Source organism: Caenorhabditis elegans, chromosome V, assembly GCF_000002985.6.
Source record: "Caenorhabditis elegans chromosome V".
NCBI lineage: Eukaryota > Metazoa > Nematoda > Chromadorea > Rhabditida > Rhabditidae > Caenorhabditis > Caenorhabditis elegans.
Window position 1 is genome coordinate 14267430 of NC_003283.11, and position 15177 is coordinate 14282606.

The 15177-nt window shown below is 34.5% G+C and overlaps 6 protein-coding genes and 2 non-coding genes across 8 annotated transcripts; 3 read left to right on the forward strand and 5 right to left on the reverse strand.

The window, feature by feature from the left end:
- The first annotated feature begins 113 nt into the window (after positions 1-113).
- Positions 114-278, forward strand: F40G12.13. Its single transcript, NR_000605.1, has one exon. It is a non-coding gene; the product is annotated as a small nuclear RNA F40G12.13 (small nuclear RNA).
- Positions 279-322: 44 nt separating this feature from the next.
- On the reverse strand, positions 323-1287 carry F40G12.4 (T20D4.11-like domain-containing protein). Its single transcript, NM_074130.3, has 3 exons — positions 1034-1287; positions 693-992; positions 323-649 (listed from the first exon to the last, which is right to left on the reverse strand). Exons 1-3 carry the CDS (start codon positions 1208-1210, stop codon positions 332-334), a joined length of 795 nt encoding a protein of 264 aa, NP_506531.2. The 5' UTR covers positions 1211-1287; the 3' UTR covers positions 323-331.
- A 474-nt stretch (positions 1288-1761) lies between these two features.
- On the reverse strand, positions 1762-3400 carry F40G12.5 (T20D4.11-like domain-containing protein). Its single transcript, NM_074131.3, has 3 exons — positions 3037-3400; positions 2679-2981; positions 1762-2161 (listed from the first exon to the last, which is right to left on the reverse strand). The coding sequence occupies exons 1-3, from the start codon at positions 3205-3207 to the stop codon at positions 1841-1843; spliced, it is 795 nt and encodes a 264-aa protein (NP_506532.1). The 5' UTR covers positions 3208-3400; the 3' UTR covers positions 1762-1840.
- A 301-nt stretch (positions 3401-3701) lies between these two features.
- On the reverse strand, positions 3702-5690 carry F40G12.6 (T20D4.11-like domain-containing protein). Its single transcript, NM_074132.2, has 5 exons — positions 5418-5690; positions 4942-5112; positions 4591-4896; positions 3972-4235; positions 3702-3897 (listed from the first exon to the last, which is right to left on the reverse strand). The coding sequence occupies exons 1-5, from the start codon at positions 5616-5618 to the stop codon at positions 3808-3810; spliced, it is 1032 nt and encodes a 343-aa protein (NP_506533.1). The 5' UTR covers positions 5619-5690; the 3' UTR covers positions 3702-3807.
- A 1448-nt stretch (positions 5691-7138) lies between these two features.
- On the forward strand, positions 7139-9122 carry F40G12.7 (KLRAQ domain-containing protein). Its single transcript, NM_074133.2, has 5 exons — positions 7139-7278; positions 7468-7586; positions 8234-8449; positions 8495-8713; positions 8765-9122. The coding sequence occupies exons 3-5, from the start codon at positions 8240-8242 to the stop codon at positions 8912-8914; spliced, it is 579 nt and encodes a 192-aa protein (NP_506534.1). The 5' UTR covers positions 7139-7278; positions 7468-7586; positions 8234-8239; the 3' UTR covers positions 8915-9122.
- A 1022-nt stretch (positions 9123-10144) lies between these two features.
- Positions 10145-10309, forward strand: F40G12.14. The gene has a single exon (NR_000606.1). It is a non-coding gene; the product is annotated as a small nuclear RNA F40G12.14 (small nuclear RNA).
- A 573-nt stretch (positions 10310-10882) lies between these two features.
- Positions 10883-12448, reverse strand: srt-33 (Serpentine Receptor, class T; the record flags this gene model as incomplete). The annotated part of the gene is made up of 4 exons (NM_074134.2): positions 10883-10969; positions 11014-11226; positions 11465-12131; positions 12393-12448. The coding sequence occupies 4 exons, from the start codon at positions 12446-12448 to the stop codon at positions 10883-10885; spliced, it is 1023 nt and encodes a 340-aa protein (NP_506535.2).
- A 1242-nt stretch (positions 12449-13690) lies between these two features.
- srt-74 (Serpentine Receptor, class T) lies at positions 13691-14893 on the reverse strand (the record flags this gene model as incomplete). Its single annotated transcript, NM_001028737.1, has 4 exons — positions 13691-13792; positions 13837-14049; positions 14098-14764; positions 14838-14893. The coding sequence occupies 4 exons, from the start codon at positions 14891-14893 to the stop codon at positions 13691-13693; spliced, it is 1038 nt and encodes a 345-aa protein (NP_001023908.1).
- Between the last annotated feature and the right edge of the window lie 284 nt (positions 14894-15177).

Below are 15177 nucleotides of genomic sequence, written 5' to 3' on the forward strand. Positions count from 1 at the left end.
GAACGCCTTTTTGGGGAAGTCTCCACCCTCCCGCTCAAAAACAATATCGAACGGCGGAACTCGTAAAACGTCGGGACACACCAGTATGCCACTCCCTCCACCCGCCGACTCATAAACTTACCTGGCTGGGGGTTATTTCGCGATCAAGAAGGCGGAATCCCCATGGTGAGGCCTACCCATTGCACTTTTGGGCGGGCTGACCTGTGTGGCAGTCTCGAGTTGAGATTCGCCAACAGCTTAATTTTTGCGTATCGGGGCTGCGTGCGCGCGGCCCTGAAAAAATCTTTGAATTGTTATAAGTTGATTTGTACAAGACGATCAAAATCTTTATTCATGGTTTACATTTCAATTTTACAAATTCGTTCAGATACTTTTCCACTGGTTTCACAACATCCCGTCCACAGTACCCTTTTGTAACGGCTCTCAAACATTCCCTGTTGCTATTTCGATATCTTTCACACATGTATTCTGGGGTTTTCTTGAAGAAACTTCGATTTTCGAGACATCTGTACTTTGAAAGGTCAGGTAATTCCTTATCGATCGTGTTTATACAGACTGTGAAATGAGACACTGTAAGTTCTGGAACAGCAAGACTAAATTCGATTTCGTACTGAGAGTCTTCGGTGAAGCAAAGGTCTTCCATACATTCCTGAATTTTTAAATATTTAAATAAATTCGATCAGATTTATCACCTTTATTTCCCTGCACATGGCGATTACTTGCGTTGAATTTTTGAACTTTGGCAATCTTTCTAATTGCTTCTCAATTTCCCACTCCATCATTGTCTTCTGCGCGTCACACCTTTGAGCATTTAATCTATAATATGTATCCGAGCATCCTCCATGTGCTGGAATAAAAGAAAGAGCATCCACGAGCTCTTCGTAATAGTAATTGAATACATCTAATCTGTCAGGATGACATCTTTGGGAGACTATTTTCAGAAAACAATCTTTTCCACTGATGAATGCTTGTCGCCGTTTCACATTGTCTTTCTGAACACTTTTAGTTTAATGAATTTAAAGCTGAAACATACCGCCAAAAAATCAAAGTTCCTCGAGCAGCTGTTCTCTTTCAATAAAACTGATTCAAAGAATTTGAAGAAACAGTTTTTGGTTCTATCGCTCAAAATTTCCAAATGAAAAGGAATTCCTTCACAATGGTATGACAGGAATAGGCAGAAAATAGCTAAGCAAAATATTAATTTGGCCATTTTGGAAGCTTTAAAGAAGTCTGGATTTTTGTAGAGAGGCCAGCCAGCTAACTTAAATATAAAGCATAGCGTGGTCTGGAAAAAAAACTTGAACATAACTGAAAACACGACGGCTAAAGGTCGTTTGTTCGGTGATCTGGGTTCAAAAACAACCAGTTTTCAGATGATCGAAAATCGATTTTTTTATTTATTTCCGAGGTATAACATCTTTGGCAGATAAAACTTAAATTTAAATATTGTGGAATATTTTTATTCTGCAATGAACATAGTGTTTAAGACGAGAAATATGCATCTTCGAACTGGCTGGTTTTTTAAATAAAGTTTTGTGATGAAAAAGCACTATGAGCCAAGGACAAAAATAAATTGTTTCAGGACCATCCATCTATCATTCCATAATAAAACAATTTTCTTCGAAAAAAAATTAATTTACAATTCAAAAAAATTGGTGAATAACTTTCCTGAATAACTTCTGTTTGTTTATCAAACTTTTCAAAAGATTTTAACTATTACAGGTCTGAAAACTTTGACGCCAAAAATTAATTGGATATAGAAAAACATTTATTCACAGTTTCAAATAGATTTACAATTATATTAGAATTATACTATATACATACATAACAATTATAGAATTTAGTGTTTGCATTTCAAATCTTTCAAAAATCTGTTCAAAAACTTCTCGTCGCTCTTCATCACATCTTTTCCACAAATATCGATTGTAACAGTTCTCAAACAATCTTTCTTATTTTCCCATCGATCACAAATTGCCGCGGAATCTTTGCTATAGAAATCATGATCCTTGAGGCATTCGTATTTTGATAAATCAGGCTTCTCCTTGTTGATCTTGTTCATGCACACTGTGAAGTCAGATGTTGTCAGTTCGAGCACATCACAGCTGTTCTCAATCTCTTCTCGCTCGAAATTTGTGAACTTGCAAGAGTCATGCACGCAAGTCTGCAAAAGTGGATTTTTTAAGATAAAAAAATAAGAAAAAAAATAAAAATTATAAATTCGTGTTAAAATAAAATATGAATTTTCAAATTTACACTGTCAGTTTTGGTTATAAAAATAATTGTTTTTGAGGGAATAATTTAAGGAAAATTTCATCGCTGGAGCAAAATGTTTGAATACAAATATTATACAAAAACCCTTTATTATAGTTTTAAACAGTGTTATATTTTTAGAAACGTGGCGATAATTTGGTTGTCCCAAAAAAATGTTCTGAAAGTTTCATATTTTGCTCATGTTTTAATTATTTCTAATAAGCATTGGTTCCTGCTTTCATTTTACCAAACTTCTTTTAAAGCCAAAATTTTCCAAAACTAGGCAATTTAGAATCCAAAATTTGACTGCAAATTTTGAGAAAAATTTTTAAAAATTTGAATCTATTTATGATATTTGTTTTTATGATAAAGTCTTTTGAAGATTCATTGGCATAAAAATAATATAAGAACAGTTTTTACTATCTTACCTCAGCATTTTTGCACATTTTCAGCACCTTAACAGCTCCATCATGAGTCTCCTTCTCTCCAGTTTGTTCCTGCATTTCTAATTGAAGAGCATGCTTATGAGCGTTGCACTCAATTTCTTCTAATTGAAAATATGGAGCAGTACATGCTCCATTATCTTTTGGTTTTTCAGTCAGAAGTGTCACAAGTTGACTATAGTTTTCTTCGATGAGTTTAAACTTTTCTTCCGGGCATTCTTCCTTAACTATTTCCAGGAAACATTCCTTCCCAGAGGTTAAGGCTTCTCGTCTTTGAATGAGATTTCTCTGAAAATAAGTTAGGCAGAAAATTTTGAAAGAAGAGAAGCAAAACAATTCTCACAGCAAGAAAATCGTAGTCTTTTGAACACTCATGTTTTCCACTGATAATTGCCAAAAACACTTTTTCAAAGCAATCCTCGGATTCCTCGCCAAGTAAATTTCTATGGAACGATAAAATCGAACAATTTGCAGAGATTGCAAACAGGAAAAGAAGAAGTACTGTAGTAGACATATTTCTGAAAATCAAAAAAATGAACACACTTTTTCAAATTCAAAGGTGCCAAAAATAACTCCTGCAATCTTATTTATACACATTTTGGAATGAGTGTCCCGTGCCAAAACCAACTGTTGTTGTTTCTTTTGTTTCTTCATTGATCAGACTTTACAATTGATCACGTAGACACTGAGGATTTCTAAAAATTGGAATTTCGGATAGCTGATCAGTTTTTATTATGTAAACATTTCATCGTGACTTTCTTCATAATCGATGATCAGGAAATAATCTTAGGAAACTCGAATATAATTTTTATCTATAAATCTGTGACTTTCAGTTTTAAAATTATTTGTAAATACATTTTTTGTTCGTGTAAAGTAAAACAGTCGGCAATTATAATTTCGTAGTAACTCCGCTCCTTCTAGAAAATTTTAACGTTTTGAAAAGTCTGATATAGGAAACTGTGAATAAAAACACTTGAAGTTTCGATCAAGAAAATAAAAAAAATCTAGAAATCTGAGGAATTTTATTCATGAAAACTTTTGAATTTTAAATAATTTTGTAAATTTTAAAAATATGGTATATTAATTATCTGCGAAAATGCTGTATGAAAACTTATTATCCTGTTGGTTGATATCTGTCACAAATCGCTAAATATGACTTTGCCATTTCTTCAGCGGTTTCATTTCCAAGGGAATTATAACAATCCTGAAATAATTAACTTTGATTCTGGCAAATTTCTGTGTTTCTCAAACGAATTCCAAAAAATAAAAACAACTTACCACTGCATTTTTGCAGATTTCAAGAGTGTACTCATAAGCAGGAGAACTACTAATCGTATTTTCAGAAACAATAAATGCAAATTCATCGACAATTGATGCACATGTTCCAACTTCTGAATTGACTTGAATGGGGGAACGTAACGCTCCATACAGTTCAATAATTGTTGAATTTCCACTTGTTTCTGTATCATTTGATGGGAAAACTCCACAAATCTCGAATTCCCTTTCAGGATTAATAAAGTTGCACTCATCTTCTCTGCATTGCTGAAATAGTTTCAGGAATGGAAATTTAAACTGGAACTGTCACAATTTTTTTTTTGAATTTTGCAACAAAAAAATGAAATGGCTTTGTGATATATTCCACATAATTTTGAATTCCCGCTCAAATCAATGACTTTGTTTTAACATTTTTTGCGTTTTTGGATTTTCTTTGATATTTGATTTGAAAAATTGTAATTCAAATTTTTAGACATTTTTTCAAGATAAGAACAAAATTGAACATATTTTACTTGAAAAATTTAACCAGTTATCAACAAATCGAAAAATGTTGGGCAATTAGCTTAATTTGACAAAAAGCCTAAACTCGAAGAATTCTGGCGAAATTATGTCAAAGTTTTACCTGTAGAACCTCGCAGAGATGCCCACTTTCGGCACTAATCGTATTATTTGCAGACAGACTTTCATCATCCGTTTTTCTTGAAAAATTCATAATTTTTGCTTCTACCAATTCACACTGTTCACGGATCAATTCAGAATGGAGACTTTCACAATTATCATTTTCTGGCTTAATTGATAAAGTATCTGACAACAAATTATAGTGGATTTTCAGATAACTATAAGCAGCAGAGTGACACATTTCTTTTGCAATACTTAGAATACATAACTTTCCAGATACAAGCGTTTCGCGTTTTTTGGTTAAATTATTCTGGAAAATCTTGAATTAATAATTTTTTAGGAAGTAATAACATACCGTAGTAATATCATAATCACACTTTGAATCATTTCCAGAAAACTGGTCATTAATTATTTTTCCAAAACACTCCACCATTTTGAATGCATAAAAGTAATGTTTCTCCCATCTCCAATTGTATAGTTGTTTCAGTCGTTTTGCTGACGCACTTTTAAGCGTTCCGTAGCACTCCTGAAATAAAATTTGGGAAATAAAAACAATTACTTGGTAACATTAGGTAAGTACAAAAATGCCTGCCTGTCTTGTGCCTACACGCTTGCCTACTGCAAACATATTTTTTTCAAACGAAACTCTCGTCAAGCGCTGCAAAAGCCTATTGACTTTACATCACAAGAGGCAGGGACTGAAGTCGTGCAATTCTGGTTTACTGTTCAAAAGTTAATTATTTAATCCAATTTTTTCAACGAGATACAATTTTTAAGAATGGTTGTATGTGACACAGGATCATTTCAGAAAGCAATAATATACAAACTTACAGTAACAGCCGTGTACTTTGAAGATACTTTCTCAAAACTATCAATATTAACTTCTCCTTGTAAATCTGAAGCTGATGTCAAGACACTTAACAATTGGCCAACTAGTAAATCACACTTTCCAATGGTTTCAGTCTCATTTTGAAGAGAAGATCCATTTACTTTTGAATTTAGAAGTAGGAATATGAAACAATATACTAACATTTTTAGTTGAAAATCAAAAATTGTATTTTGAAATTCTGTGAAAACAAAATTGATTGATATCCCCCTTGTTGATCCGTTTGAATGAATTCACCGAAATAAATCCCTCAGTCTCTGCCACCCGTAAAAATAAAAACATGTTTTACAAAAACTTTCTAGTGCATATAAATATTCAAGTTAATTTGGTTTTGTTCGTATCTGAATTTTTTTAATCTGAAATAATTATTCCAAGAAATTTAATTATATTCGTAAACTTTCCTCCCAAACCATATCGAACGTTCTTTGCAAAGTAAGTGTCAATGAAGGACTCGTGATATACGAAAACTCGTCCATCCTATAAAATTAGTCAAGTTTTATCGAAAATCGGATTGTTGGAACTACCATTTGCAATTTCACATTTGCAATTTGCGGAATTGCTTTCAGTGTAAGAGAAAATAGGAACACTAAGTTGTAGTTGCGCGCGAATTTTTCGTTCATTGAGAGTAATAGAAGCATTCGGAATACAGGAGAATGTGGTGAATTGCATAGGCTCTAGGATATCTGAAAAGGAAAGTTGGCGATGCACCATGTTTTCGTCTGCCAACACACATATAAGTTTTACCAAATGGCTGAAAATAAGTGAAAAAAGTCTGTAGATTTTTTAATGAATTTGCAAAAGTAAATTTTTCAAAGAATTCGTGGAAAATGAAAAAAAAAATAATTTCACGTCAAAAAATTTCCAAAACAAAAAAAACTAACTAAAATATCCATTTCCAACTATTTCACCTTTCGAAGATTTTTTTATAAATCAAAATGTTTGCAATGCAAGTGTGAATAGGGGCTTGGGGGCGTCAAAATTCTACTCCGCGAAAAGTGCTCTCATCTTCCATCGGCCCATGATCCGAGGGTACATCGAATTGAGGGTACATTTGTTCTTGGGGTACATTCGAGCAAAGGGTACAATCATTCTTAGGGTACATCCACCGGTTTGTTCAAAGGGTACATCGGATTTTTATCACTGAAATTTCTCCAAATGAGCACAAAGTCAATTTTTTTCGCTCATTTTCACGGTATTAATTGTACTTGATGGTTTCAAGTTATGTTTATTACAATTTTGATAAAAATTGACTTGTTTTCAATTATTAACAAAGAATCGAATAAAAATGTGGTCGATTGCCTATAGAGTAAAATTTTTTTAGCTCAAAAAAAAAAATTTTTCGAAATTTTTTTTCTCTCTATTTTGTAGGAAATAATAAATTTGATGTTTTCCACAACTTTGGATGTTCATATTGCTGTTTCCGTGCAGTTACACGTGTAGCTACATGTAGTCAAGCTGTCTCATCGGTGTTTTTCGGTGTACTGGCCGCAAACACGCGGCGCACAAATTGACGCGCAAATGCAGACAAGCGGGCAGGATTTACGAGAGATTGTGATTTTATTTTATTTTCTTCCATTCATTTAAAATATAGCTCTTTGCCATTTTTAAAGTTAATTTTTTGTTGAAAAATAAATAATAATTTTTTTTTATCTTGCCGTCAACTTAATTTTCAGAAAAATATTTAAAAAAATCGGGCGGAGGTGCAACGAAAAGGGTCTTGCCGGTTCGATGGAATGGATTGGAGTGAAATAAACTGAAACGCTGTGGTCGCTGATGAAAATTTCGAGAAATCACGAAAAATGGATCGTAAATTTTTTTTCTTGTCTGAAAAAAGGGTAAAGTTGCAAAAAAAAGTCTAATTTAAATTCAAAGAGTGCAGTCCAGTATAGCGAGCTAAACTGCGCTCGCTTTTATTTTGAATAAACAATAAAATAAATTTTTTAATGCGATTGATATTAGAAAAGTATTTCTCAAGTGTAAATGTGTTATTTTCAGACAGATGACGAATTCGCAGCGGACGAGGAAGCGATGTCGATCATGATACTTAACTTGCAATTGCTCGGTTTGTTGGGATCGCTTCCAGGAGGAATCGGAAGGATGTATCGAACAAGCTGGTGAGATTTGGGGGGAAAAGGAGAACATACTGATGTTCTCATTTTCCCCCAAACTTGAAAAATAATATTAAAAATTATTAAAGCAGTCCAGTATATAGCGAGCGAAACTGCGCCCGCTATTTTCTAATTTGAAAAAAGCCTGAAAATTAATTTAGATGTTTGAAACTTATAGAAAAAATTTGAAATAAAGTTTTTTTTATTGACAGAAAAATATTAATCAATATTTTATTTACAATACATTAGATTATTCGTTTCTTCGTCGTTACTGTTGGAGCGGTTGGGGAGGTTGGAGCCGTTGTTGTTGCTGTTGGAGCTGCTCGGAGGGTCGACGAATCTGGAGGAATAAAATGCCCTACGGAATTTAATTTTCGAAATTGGTCTACAATAAATAAAAAATGACCTGAAAAAAAGTAATTGATTCGAAGGTACCGGTCCTGTCGCGAGCCGTCCATCCCGACCATCCTCGTCATTGATGCATCCTGACCATCCTCGCCATCGATCTATATCGACCATCCTCGTCATCCTGAAAAGTTAAATTGTTTATACTATAATAAATGTTATTAAATATTGTTGTGCTTTAAAAAGGGTAGGACCCCTCCAAGGAATCTATGCAAAATTTTTCTGGGCAAAGTGACATTTTTTAACAGGAAGCCATGTCTACGCCGCTTAGGATGACGACGCCGCTTGGTGTATCCTTATCATCCGACCTGAAACGTGCCTTGCAAGACAATGAAAAGCTGACAAGGGACGTGAGCGATGCAAAACTTTTGAAAGAAGATGCTGAAATAAAACTGAAAAAAATTAGGAATAAGCTTAATGGAGAGCACTCTGAAAAGTTGGGAAAGTTGAATGATAAGTACAAGGTATATAATAGAGATAAGAAATTGCTGGAATAGATAATATTTTAGGCTGTACAAGAAGAACTGAAAACGATGAAACAGAGTTGGACGCAGTTGAAACGGGAGAAAGGAGTTTTGGAAACTGAAAACCGTCGTTTGGAAACTGCAAAAAGTGAATTAGATCGGCAACTTTTAGGAAAAAATGATGAATTACGAATGGCAGATGTGGAAGGCAGAGGTGTTCTCAAAAGCTCTCTTGAGAAACAGCTATGTGAGGAGCTGAAAAAGGTAAGAGTTTATTCTTGCTCTAATGAGCTTATATGTAGTATAGATTTTCAGAACAACGAAGATATGATGTACGTGTGCAATTTGCTGATCGTTTCCGAAGATGCTCATTTCCACAGAGTTCAAAATTGCTGCATTGTCACTTTGGCTTTCTATCATGCCCACGATTTCATCCGTATCGAAGAGGTCAGTTGTAGTTTGTAGCTCTCGACACCTGCAGGGTGAAAACCGGTAGATGTCGGGCGCTGCGGAAAAGGATGCACCCACTGAAAGAGAGGCTTTCCCGGCAGGACGGACACGTCGATTCACTGATGGTGCAAGTGAAGAAAGCATATGCTCTGTCACTTAATACCATGTGTTTTCTCAAGATTCTAGATGACTTTGATTATAAAATAAAGAGTTGTATTGAAATCTTTTTTTAATTTGGGGAATCTTTTCAGGCTTACAGCCGCCCGCACTCTATTTGATCTCCGAAAGTTGTAAGATGCTCATTAGCATAAATTCTATCTGGTGGAAACTTTGAAGAATGTGTGCACTTTAAAAATTAAAAAAAAAACATAAAAGAAGGGAGCAAATAGAAAAAGCTAACACTTGAAATCTCGACCGACCACCCAACTGCTATGCAGAGGATCCCGCCATCTGATGAGAGTTCTCATATTGATAATACATTTTTGTTTCGGTAAATAGTATTTTTTAGTGAAAATGATGGCAATTTGATGGGATGACTGACTTTTTCAAATGAGACATATGATGTAGTTTTATGAATAAATCCAAATATATCATTCAAAGTTTTTGAGTGCATCATCTACTGTCTAGCGTTCAATTGTCAAAAAGTTGTAGAAACTGTTGGAACTGTAAATATAATGTCGAAAGCTCATGGACATCTTACGGAACTTTTTATCCCTTTTTCTACATATTCTGCTCATTCAGTACTTTCTATGCGGCTGACTTTTATATTCTGAAAATAATGAAGTTGTATCAAAGTGCGGCCGAAGGAAAGTGGAGTAAAAAACCTGAGATATGTGTTGGTGAGTATTGAAAAATAAATTCATATTGAAAATTACGAAGATTTCAGCGTTGAAACAGACCGAATTGTGGGGGCTTGTGAGATGACAATCGGGCATCTTACTTTTAAGAATCTTTTGAAACGTCTTGAATAAAGATAAATACCAGAAGTAGTTTGCATATGAATGTTATCTCTTATGTTCGTGGTTATTGGAAACAAAATTACATATGTTTCTGAAAAGCTTCATTTATTTTATCTGAAATAATAGTTATTCGAGAAATTTAATTTAACTCGTAAAATTCGATTAATTTTGATCATTTATTACCATAACCAGACTCCATCCTCTCGCTCACAAACCATATCGAACGGCGGAACTCGCAAGATGTCGGGACACAACAGTACATTACTCCCTCCACCCCCCGATTCATAAACTTACCTGGCTGGGGGTTATTTCGCGATCAAGAAGGCGGAATCCCCATGGTGAGGCCTACCCATTGCACTTTTGGGCGGGCTGACCTGTGTGGCAGTCTCGAGTTGAGATTCGCCAACAGCTTAATTTTTGCGTATCGGGGCTGCGTGCGCGCGGCCCTGTAGAATCTTCGAATTATTACGAAATGATTTGACATGGCGACAATACGATTTTTCGATTTAATAAACTCTATCAGTTTGTTTTCCACTGGTTTCACATTAACCTACTTTTTCAGATCCGATGCTTTAAGACCTAGACTTTCTTTTAATCGTTGCTTTTTCCCATTCTTTCTAGTGTATTGAGATTCTTATCGTGAGAACAATGTCTCAACAATGATTTTTCTCAGTTTGTACAAAAATAAAGTGAATCACTGTTTTCCCAGTCATTATGAAAAAAAAAATTTATTCGTGACGAATTTTTTTTCAGACAAGTTTTTGAGATTATATTTTTTATTTATCAGGGAAATTTTCATTTTTTTTTGGGTTTCACAGAATCTGGATCATTGGAGTTTTGCAGTGAAGGAAAATTTAAAATTGTATGAATCCCGGGATTCAAATAAAATAATATGTGAATTACAAAAAACAGGGAAACCATTATTTTGATTTTTCGATACAAAAAACCAAAACTGCAATTTGTAGTATTCGTTTTGTTCCAAAAAAAATATACTGCAAACGAGAACAGGACATGTGTTTTGGTTTTAGATTTGCTGTGTGGAGTGAATTAAAGAAATCATTCGTGATTGGTTTTTCTGCAATGTGCTGATCGTGTTCTTCCGACGGACAGTCTAAATTCAAAATTTAAATAGAAATTCCGAACCAAAAATCAAACCTTCAATCCTGTTTTAATCCATACTCCATTTCTGATAGTCTTGTTGAAAATGAAATAAATTAATAATGGAGCAGCACTTCCAAGTTGCCAACAAAATTGACCGCTTATCACAATCCAAAAAGGAACTGCTATGTAATTCTCTATGACATAAATTGCAGATGTAAGGAAGTTTACAGCACATATGAGTGTCGATTGGAACACTATTTGTCGACTCTGAAAACAAAAATTAATATTGGCGTCAGGATAGTGCATTCTTCCCACTAGACTTCCAGTAAACTTTAGAAACTCTATTTTGGTTGATCTGACGTCACGTCTGTTTTCTACAGACCAGGCTCAAGTGACGTCACGTCAATCAACAATATACTTCTTGTGATTTATTCAGCTCAGAGAGCTAGGTGCGTTTGATCCTTTTCTATTAAAATTAGCTTCCATGAAATTAGCTTGAACCTACCACCGTTTTAGATGTTGATCCTGCTTTTGCATGTTTCCCTTTTGCAATAAGAACAGTACAAAACAATGCATACAAAAAGCAAGTAGACACCACGACCAATAAATTGTTGAAGAAAACAGGAAAGTTATCATATTCCACTGCCCTTCCCTCAAAAATCATTGGATCAAAAAACCAAGAATGAAACGTTGAAGTGAAGACAATTGGTGCGTTGTACCATAGAAACCATATTCCATAGACAATTGGAAAGATCAAGAGAATGTAGGTCTTTTTACCATCAAATATCACACGCCCAAAATCAGGAAATGTCAAGTCTAATGACCTATTAGCAACAAGCAGAATTGTAGTGAGACATGAACAATACCAAAAACCTTTGCCAACAGTTCCGGAAATGTAGATCAAATTTGGATATGCACAGAACACTGCTCCCTGATATGCTAAGAAGCCAGTGATTATACAATTAACAATTATGGAACCAAAGTCCACGGAGGCCAAAAGTGCCATAATTTTATAGCATGACATGCTGAACTGCTTCTTTTCAAACATTACTAGAAATACGGGAATGTATAATATGTTGATCAGGATTCCATAGGTTGCCTCGACTATACCAAGAATTGGACGACGTTCACCATATTTTTCAGACCATTGTTCGGATGTCAAATTTTTGAAGCTGAAGATAAAGGTGGGGTTTGAAATGAGCAATTCAAAAATCCGGTAAAAGTTTTGAAAAAAGTATATCATTTCACGCTACAAAAAACTATCCAAAAATGTGTTTTTACAAAAAGAATTTCTCGATTTGCAAACTATGTGACTTTAATTTTTTGAGATCAATAGAGAATAATACACGTTAGACATATATTTGTAATAATCTTGTTCTTGGACCTTATAACAATTTGAACATAATTGTTGATTGAAGCTTTATCAAACATACCTGCAGTTGTACAATGGAATTGAAAGCACAGAACCATACTTGTACACTTGATCCATTTTCAGTTAGAGCGAACGTCAAAATGAAATGACTGAAATGAAAACAGGAATCAAATGAGATTTGATTAAAATACATTCCCATGCAAAACAAAAAATCTCTGAGAAAACCATTTCAGAAAAACAAAACAGATCTGAGAGATCAGGGCGGAGAAATAACGGCAAAATATTACACTGAATCATATTAGTTGCTTCAAATGACAAGAGACAAATTTTTGAAAACATACACTCAAAAATGGGATAAAAAATGCAAAATCTTCGAGCATCCTCCAGCTTTAAATTGCGATCAAATCATTTTTACAAGAAAATATTCGCATACTTTGAATGGAAGATACGTCGAAAAAATGGCGGCTCATATTTGGAAATTGTTTAATGAATATTGGATGGTTCTTGTGTTCAGCCAATCTTATCCTGGAAAACTCTAGGCAAGTTTCTTAGAACTAGATAACAATTTTCAAATATATGACGAAAATGTTCTAAACATTAAAACAGGATTATTATTAAGAAAATTTCACTGACAATTTCTCTGGTTCAATGAAAGAATATACTTTAACGGAATATCACAAAAGCTTATAGAATTGCGCGTTCATGATTTAGTGACAATCTGTTATTTTAGGATTAAAGACAATTGACATCTTCTAAGATTTATTTGCGGTACAAAGAAAGTGATGAGAGGTAAGTAAAGCAGAACCAATTTTTTTAGAGTACGTACATTTGTTGTCGATGATGACGTCAATCGTTTTGATCCATTTTTTCGGCCTTTACTAAACTCGCATTGAACTGTTTTTTTTTCAGTTTGATAGGTAAATTTTGTTTTGGAATTATCGGCAGAACAATATTCTTGAAAACCTCCTCACACTAATGAGGGGTGCCTGGGAGACGGCATGTAGACCCAAAAAAAACGCTCAAAACGAAACAGCCTTGTATTGAAGTTTTGACGACGTAAAATTCAGGTTTTGGTCCGGTGGAATTGGTAAAAAAGGCGAACGATGCCTCTTGATTTTGCCTACACATGGACGCCAAATTCGCTCGTATATCTTGGCTTACTTCTCTCTACAGGCTCAAGTGCTTGAGGTCACTATTTTGACAAAGGTAAGGGAGAAGAGACAGTTGTGTTGTCTACGTCTCTCTCCCCCAAACGGTAGGCATTCTCATAATCTTATGGTTTCTTAATGGTTCATGTGCATATATCAAAAACAGAGTTATAGAGTTTTGTATTTATAAATTATCAATGCAGTGGATTTATTATACACTTATTTTCTGTACGGAGCGAATTGTGGAGCGTCTTGAATATTTGGAAGTACTGCTCTTGTGAATTGTGCTGATTGTATTCTTTCGCCGCATTATCTGAAACTATTGATTACAATATCATTCTAACTTCTATCAATCACCTTTATTCCAAGTTTTGCTTTCACCCCATTTCTGATAGTTTTATTGAAAACTAGATAAATAAAAAGAGGAGAAGCACTGCCAAGTTGCCACAAAAATTGCCCGCCGACAATGATCCAAAGTGGTAAATTCGCGTAGCTTATTATCACATATATCCCAGAAGTCAGAAAATTAACGGCACAGATTAGAGTGGACTGGAAGACTATTTGATGGCTCTGAAAACATTTTAGTTAGCTTTCTAGGTGTAAAAATTGCTTACAAACCACAGTTTTAGACGTTGATCCAGCTTTCACACTTCTTCCTTTTGCAAGTAGAACACAACAAAACACTGTGTACAAGAAGCACGTAGTTGTCACAACCAACATATTATTGAACAAAATAGGAAAGTTATCATACTCGACGGCTCTTCCCTCGAAAATCATTGGGTCGTAAAACCAAGAATGAAACTTCGAAGTGAAGACAATTGGTGGATTGTACCAGAGAAACCATATTCCATATAAAATTGGAAATGTGAGCAGTATAAAAGTCCGTTTTTCATCGAATAATACATATCCAACGGACGGGAATGTCAAATCCAACGATCTATTAGTAACAAGAATAATCGTCGTGAGACACGAGCAATACCAAAAACATTTGCCAACAGTCCCGGAGATGTAGATTAAATTTGGATACGAACAGAACACGGCTCCCTGATATGCCAAGAAGCCTGTGATTATACAGTTTATTGAGATGGAGCCAAAATCGACAGTTGCCAAAAGAGCCATAATTTTATAGCATGACATACTGAACTGTTTCTTCTCAAACATCACAAACAAAACGGGAATGTAGAACATATTTATTAGGATTCCGTAAGTTGCCTCAATGACACCGATGACAGGTCGACGAACCCCATACTTTTCGGACCATTCATCAGAAGTTAGAAGTTGATGACTGAAAAATAAATTCTTCAGCGAATAAAAAAAGATTGTTGGACTTGATTTCTAATTCATTTTCTAGATTCTACCTGCAATTATACAAAGGAATTGACACAACAGATCCATACTTGTAAATCTGATCCATAGTTATGCACACACTGGAGAATGTTATTATACCCAACTGGTTAAATACCGTCTTCTGGCTTTTCCAAGAAAGGAACCATTTGTAAAAAAGGCGGGGCGAGACATACAAATGGAATTATTGAAAAATACATTTTCCTCCAAAACAATAAAAAAAGTGAAATGAGGAAGCTGAAAATTGTCTCTTTGCAAATTTGTATTGTTTTGTTTTTCCACATATGTTTTTCCATGGAAGTGATCTTTCAAATATAATTATCGTAACCCATCGTTCGCATAATTGTTTGTAAT